Source organism: Megalobrama amblycephala, linkage group LG12 (genome assembly GCF_018812025.1).
Source record: "Megalobrama amblycephala isolate DHTTF-2021 linkage group LG12, ASM1881202v1, whole genome shotgun sequence".
Lineage (NCBI taxonomy): Eukaryota > Metazoa > Chordata > Actinopteri > Cypriniformes > Xenocyprididae > Megalobrama > Megalobrama amblycephala.
In genome coordinates this window covers 40245722-40252808 of record NC_063055.1, presented here as the reverse complement: position 1 = coordinate 40252808, position 7087 = coordinate 40245722, and the positions used below count along the sequence as shown (strand labels likewise).

Sequence of the window (7087 nt, the reverse complement as noted above, 5' to 3'; positions counted from 1 at the left end):
GCCGCTGTCTCTGAGCTTCCGTAGTATTTACAGTCACTCGTGAATCCTTCATCATCTGAGCTGGTTTGTTTAACGCGGTTTAACGCGTGATTTGTGTTTCAGAGCACTTTCTCCATGTGTTCAGAACAGCGACGACGCGCCGCAGCGTCATTATAGCCGCAGGATCGCGCGCGTGAGAATGTCGCGATCTGGAGGCGGAGGCGCGGAGCTGCAGGGCTGGAGGAGAGAGAGCAGACAGAGACAGAGCGGCAGGACCGCTGGCAGAGTCGATGTGTACTTCATCAGGTGTGTGTGTGTGTGTGTGTGTGTGTGTGTGTGTGTGTGTGTGTGTGTGTGTGTGTGTGTGTGTGTGTGTGTGTGTGTGTGTGTGTGTGTGTGTGTGTGTGTGTGTAGTCATGCGAGAAACGATGCTTTTCAAAGCTTGGGATCAATTGAGTCAATGCTTCGCAAAATAATTCGCAACGCTACACGCTGGAGACCCCTGCTGGCCAAAACCGTGTAACTGCAACAAAAACTCTGGCTGAACATGTACAAAACAGCTTTAACAAACCATTGCAAAGTATAATTTATCAAATGCAATTAACTAATCATCTAATGAGATTAAATATCAAGTGTCTGTATAATATGTGTTCTTTTATCAATTTTCAGGGTTTGTTTCATGGATGGCTCAGCTAAACAGGCCAATAAGAGACCATTAACTACTATTATTCCTTTAATTATACTAATTAAAGCATCTACAAATGTATAAAACTGATCAGAGATCAGGTAAAAACCATAGACACTTGTTCAGTGGTTCGCTGCTGGGGGTTTGAACTGCTGAATCGAAACAAATGATTCATAAAGATCTCAAAGCTTCATGAAAGTAAAGCGGAGGGTTTATATCAGGAGGTTTCAAACTGAGCTCTGGGAAAATCAGAGGAAAACTGTAAAAATAAATATAAAATTATTTAAAAAAACAAAGTGATTAATATATATATGATTATTTATGTAAATATATAATAAATAAATAGGTACATCATACACTACTATAGTATATGATGTATAGCAAAATATTTTCCAAATAATATTTTATGCATTTATAATGTTAGTTTTCACTGGGTCTTTACTCTTTATACATATATATCAAAAAGTGTGGAAACATCACTATTTTTAATGTTTTTGAACGAAGTCTCTTCTGAACGAAGGCTGCATTTATTTCATAATAAATACAAAAAAAAACAATAATATTAATACTACTATTAAAAATGATAGTTTTCTATTTTAATATACTTTAAAACATAATTTATTCCTGTGATCAAAGCTGAATTTTCAGCATCATTACTCCAGTCTTCAGTGTCACATGATCCTTCAGAAATCATTCTGATATGATGATTTATTATCAATGTTGCGCTGCTTAATATTATTTTATAACCTGTGATACTTTTTCAGGATTCTTTGATGAATAAAAAGTTAAAAAAATATCAGCATTTATTTAAAATAGAAATCTTTTGTAACAATATACACTACCGTTCAAAAGTTTGGGGTCAGTAATTTTTTTTTCTTTCTTTTTTTTTGGAAGAAATTAATACTTTTATTCAGCATAGATGTGTTAAATTGATCAAAAGTGATAGAAAAGATTTATATTTTGAATAAATACTGTTCTTTTTAACCTTTTATTCATCAGTGAATCCTGAAAAAGTATCACAGGTTATAAAATAATATTAAGCAGCACAACTGTTTCCAACATTGATAATAAATCAGCATATCAGAATGATTTCTGAAGGATCATGTGACACTGAAGACTGGAGTAATGATGCTGAAAATTCAGCTTTGATCACAGAAAAAAATTATACTTTATAATATATTAAAATAGAAAACCATTATTTTAAATTGTAATAATATTTCACAATATTATTGTTTTTACTGTATTTTTGATGACGTATTTTTGTGTTAGTTTAGGTGCTGATTTCAGTTTTCAACAGCGTTTCTGCTGCAGCTTTAAAGAGCGATTGAGCTCAGCAAAGTGTAACTTAATTCACATGTTAAACACATGAATAAATCATGATATTTTCATTGACCAAACAGTCTCAAACTCCAAAATCATTGATTCATCACTCCTGCTTCATTGAATCGTCTCCCTCCCGTTTATTCAGCTTCTTGTGTATTAATGATTGGCAGACGGTGAATCAGCTGTCGTTGCTCTCTCAGTCCTCAGGGCAAGATCTTCAGGTCCAGGACTCAGCTGCGCAGATATCTGCTCTCGCAAACCAACGTGGAGCTGCAGATCACTGACTTTGACTTCTCAGTGTCGGATAAAACTCAACAAACGAGAGGAACGCTGAAAGAGAAATCCAGCTGTCCTCTAAGAGCTGGAGAGAGGGCAAATGAAGACATGGAGGAGCGTGGAGAAGAGGAGAGCGAGACCGTCCTGGACACAGAACCAGCGAATCCGTTAAATCCAGCTCTAGATGAACATTCATCTGCTTCAGAGAGCCAAGAACACGATCCGTCAGAGACAGCCGGAGGAGTCGAGGAAGAAAACAAGCGCCTGAACCTCGCGGACGGTGTGTCTCCACCCAGTGAGTTTCCCCTCGACGTCTCGAACCAATGTCACGTTTAATCATGTAAAAACATAAATGGTCATTTATAAAAGCTCTGTAATCATTTTCTTTTCAGGGTTGAAGTTATTTGCAGAGAAGCGGAAAACGAGTCCGTACTTCAGCAGAAGGAGTAACGGTGGGTCTTTATTGAGATCTAACCAGACGTGAGCCAAAAGAGATATTCGGCCTCTGCACCGTTATTCAAATATTAATAACTGATTATATTGTTGTCAATCTTTTTCCTGTGCGCTTTTTGTTTTTTAAATAGTAAAATAAAATGCATGCGGATTATACTGCTTTAGTAAATCGCACTACGTTACTGCCGTTCTCCACTATGAATCTTTGTGAAAGTGCTAGCGTGACGAACAAATCTAGACTGTGCATGGAGATCGATTCAAGACTCAAACTCTCTTCGATGCAGAAACATACCCTGTGTGAGTTCTAGTTTTAATGTTGATAATGAATTATATGAGCAAGAATGCAACGTGACACTGATTTATACAACAGTTCAACAAACAAAAGGGTAATATGAAGTGATGTACATTTAAACACAGTATTGTCAGTACGGTTTACACTATTTTGAAACAGAAGAACTGCAACACACAGCAGTGTTTCGTGAACAAATCTGCGGCTTTGAGCGAATCAGGAGAGTCAATGATTCAATGACACATTCATAATTACGAGTCATTCACTGAATGAATGACTCGATGACTCACTCATTAAGACAGTGACTTGGCGCCACCTACTGGCAGTTTTAGTTTAACATTTAAAAGTATCACTTCATTTTTACCATCATTTCATATTTCTCTATTGAACATTATTTTAAAGAAAACATTATCTCAAAACATTATTTATGAATGAAACACATCGAGATTGTGCCGCTGCAGGGTAAGGATGGCTTTTGTAGATACTGATTTCATTTGATTGAAATTGATTTAGTTTAATTTATTGCTTTATTTATTGTATTAATAATTAAAGTAAATGAATTTTAAGAATTTGACATAAAATATGACATACATTTAATAGGTTTAGAAAATCTTTGCATTTATAAAGGTAAAAATGCACCTAAAATCAATTTAAGGGGGAAAATGTTGTCTTTTAATGGAAAGGTGTGACTTTAATGAATGAATGGAATTTTAAGAATTTGACGATATACATTTAACCCTCTGGTGCTGTTTGGTCATTTTTGACTGAGATAGTTTGTTTTATTTTTAATGTATTTTTTTCTTTCTTCATTTTTCTTCAAGTTTTGGCACACACACACACAAATCACGGACCACTTTCGAAAAGGTTAAATGGTCCTATAGTCACACTATATCAAAAATGATCTTTTGGAAACATTTGGTACTACACACAAACATTCTTACTGAAAGCTCATTTTTTGAGATATCCACCTCAAATTTGAGGTTTTTATTATGGCTTTAATTTTTTTTTTTTTTTTTTTACAGTTTTCAAGTAAAATGTGTTTTGGAAAATATATATTTAATATAAAAAAATTAAAATGGTATTTTTGTGCATTTTTCATAACAATAAATGTAAAATTGTATTTGAATTTTTTTTGAAGATGACACATGGCAGATTATTGCTGAAGTGAAAAAAAGTTTTAAAAAGTGAACTTGAAATTCTTGAAATTCTTAAAACTTCACTTTTTAAAACTTTTTTTCACTTCAGCAATAATCTGCCATGTGTCATCTTTAAAAAGAGACCGAACTTCAGTCTGTGCTCTAAAACATTCAAGATCTTTGACAGTTTAAGTTGGAAATTTCATTTTCAGGTCTATGCTCAAAAAGTTAATAAATGGATCATTACTACTGCATAAATATAATTTAGTACCATAAAATCCCTTAAAAATACAAAATATAAAAAAAAATAATCAAACTAAAATATAGTACAATCATTTTGTTGAAAAGTCATTTTTGACCGCCACACAAACAGCACCAGAGCAGAGTGATAACAGGTTTACAAAATCTTTGCCTTTATAAAGTTAACTGCCACAAAAAATCAATTTAAGGGGTGAATATTGTCGTTTAATGGAAAGGAGTGACTGCAGTGTGTGTGTTAGACACAAGGGTGTTAAACGCCTCAGGGGTTCGACACTCTAAACGTTTAGGAACCTCTGCTTTAACTGATCTGTAGGGTCATTAAAAACAAATATCTCCTCCGGACATCACTTTTGGACACTGCTGTTCATTCTTGTCCTAACCAGCTACAGCATGTGCCTTAACATGCACTTTAAAAGTTTGATTTTTAGGAGGCTCAACAAACAAATGCAAAAAATAACACAACAGTAATTATAAAATAAACAAAAATATTACATAAGACTCTCACTAGACCTATAAAATTCATATTCGAGTCCTGTTTAAATGCTAATAGCAGTTTGAATAAATCTGTTGTAATTCATCACCCAGCATGGATCATGTCTGTTTCAACACTAAAGGTGATGAGTTATAAATCTTTCTCTCTCAGCTCTGAGCCAGCCGAAACGCAAAGCCTTCAGGAAGTGGACTCCGCCGCGCTCGCCCTACAATCTAGTGCAGGAGACCCTGTTTCACGACCCCTGGAAGCTCCTGGTGGCCACCATCTTCCTCAACAAGACCAGCGGTACACGCACACATTCATTACATCTGTGCTGTTTTCGTCCCTGGTGTCTATAGTCCTGTTCCACACATCATGGGTGCGACACAAATTACATTTATGCATTTGGCAGCTTTTAACTGCATTCAAGGTGTACTTTTACATTTGATCAATTCTTGATTTCCCTGGGACTCGAACCCATGACCTTGTGTTACAAGCATCAGTTGAAATCGATTGTAATGTTGAGTGTTGCTGAGTCAGATCGGTCACGTCTCGAGGTGCTCAGCAGGTTCTGAAGCAGCTGATGTGTGTATGTGAAGTGTCGTCTGTATTTCTGCAGGTAAGATGGCGATCCCGACGCTGTGGGAGTTTTTCGAGCGCTACCCGAGCGCGGACGTGACCCGGGCGAGTGACTGGCGGCCTCTGGCGCTCCTGCTGCAGCCGCTGGGTCTCAGCACGCTCCGCGCAAAGACACTCATACGCTTCTCTGGTGCGTCACAGGAAACGTTTCATCTCACAATGCAGACTTTGTTTTCTTGCAATTGTGAGGGGAAAAAAGGCAGAATTGTGATATAATCTCAAATTGCAATAGATAAACTCGTCATTCTGAGATAAAACGAGAGATAAAACATCACAATTACCCTTTTGCATGTTTTTAAAAAACATAATTGTGAGAAAAAAGTCAGAATTGTTTGGAAAAAGCTCACGTATTTGTCAAGGTCTTCATCCGGATGGGATTCAGAGCAGATCGAGTCCATCAACACCTCAAAGTTTCACTGTCGTTTCCTTTTCATGGGTTCATTTCATTCAGTAACGTTAGACAGATTTTTTGATTTATATGCTGTTTAGTGTTTGAAGATCATGTTATTTTACATGTGCGTCAGCAATGCTTCTATCACTTGTTTCTGCTTCTTCTTCATCTGTGTTTTGATCAGGAGATTGTGCTCTTTCAGATGCATAATAGCGCCCCCTACCGTATGACAGTGTAAACATGGATAGCTGGGAAATTAAGCTTCCATAGTGTATATTGTGATGATTTTATTGGGTTGTTTGGTGTAGTGGTCGTATCATGATTGTGTGACGTTCTCTCGTTTGTCAGACGAGTATCTGAGTAAATCCTGGCGATATCCCATTGAGCTCCACGGCATCGGCAAATACGGCAATGACTCGTACCGGATCTTCTGCGTGGAGGAGTGGAGAGAGGTAAAGACTGTACGTACGTCACTCGAGCGGCGCTCAGAGCCGCGGCTGACGCGTGTTTGTGTGTCTGCAGGTGACCCCAGATGACCACAAGCTCAACGACTATCACGCCTGGCTGTGGAGAAACCAGGAGCGCTTAGGAATCTGATTTTACTCATTTTAATAAACCATAATGCCTGCAGGAGCACATGTGAATCAGTGCTGTACCAGTGAACATCAGCCGTTTGAATTGTTCCATCATGTTTGTTCATCAGTTCAAGAGAAACCTTTGAGGAATAAGATATGTACAAATAAATTACTTTTTTATCTTTTGTACATGCTTTGTGTTTAATGAAGTCAGAGTCCAGTTCACTTTCCTGACAGAAACAGTGCAGTTGATGGAAAAATGTCACACTCATTTTTTAAACATGAAATGCAATTTTAACAAAAAAAAAAGTATTATTTTTCAATAGGAAAAAAATTATTATTTACATATTAATTAGTAACATAAAATTGTCTGAAAATACAAAAGAAAAATATTATTGATCAAAAATATATTACTAAAAATAATTATAAAAAAAGTAAAATCACTTTTGACCACAAACAACACAAGTGTGACTCCCAAATGAATAATACATGTATAGGGTTAGTAAACGATCTGTGCATTAACGAGCGCATGAAGCGTTTGCATTTCTAATTTCATGATGACCTTGAAAGAAGAGACGAGAAGCTTCCTTTTCTCTTGCGTGTGCATA

General features: G+C 36.5%; 1 protein-coding gene across 1 annotated transcript; it reads left to right on the top strand.

The window, feature by feature from the left end:
- Window positions 1-6668, top strand: mbd4 (methyl-CpG binding domain protein 4). Its single transcript, XM_048211171.1, has 7 exons — window positions 1-285; window positions 2188-2558; window positions 2656-2715; window positions 5046-5180; window positions 5494-5643; window positions 6253-6356; window positions 6427-6668. Exons 1-7 carry the CDS (start codon window positions 179-181, stop codon window positions 6499-6501), a joined length of 1002 nt encoding a protein of 333 aa, XP_048067128.1. The 5' UTR covers window positions 1-178; the 3' UTR covers window positions 6502-6668.
- Window positions 6669-7087: the final 419 nt, after the last annotated feature.

Bases quoted from the DNA above. Each gene is read 5' to 3' on its own strand.
- mbd4 (XM_048211171.1), top strand. From the start codon at position 179: ATGTCGCGATCTGGAGGCGGAGGCGCGGAGCTGCAGGGCTGGAGGAGA. The intron at 286-2,187 runs GTGTGTGTGTGT...TTGCTCTCTCAG, and splicing joins GTCGATGTGTACTTCATCAG to TCCTCAGGGCAAGATCTTCA. The intron at 6,357-6,426 runs GTAAAGACTGTA...GTGTGTCTGCAG, and splicing joins GCGTGGAGGAGTGGAGAGAG to GTGACCCCAGATGACCACAA.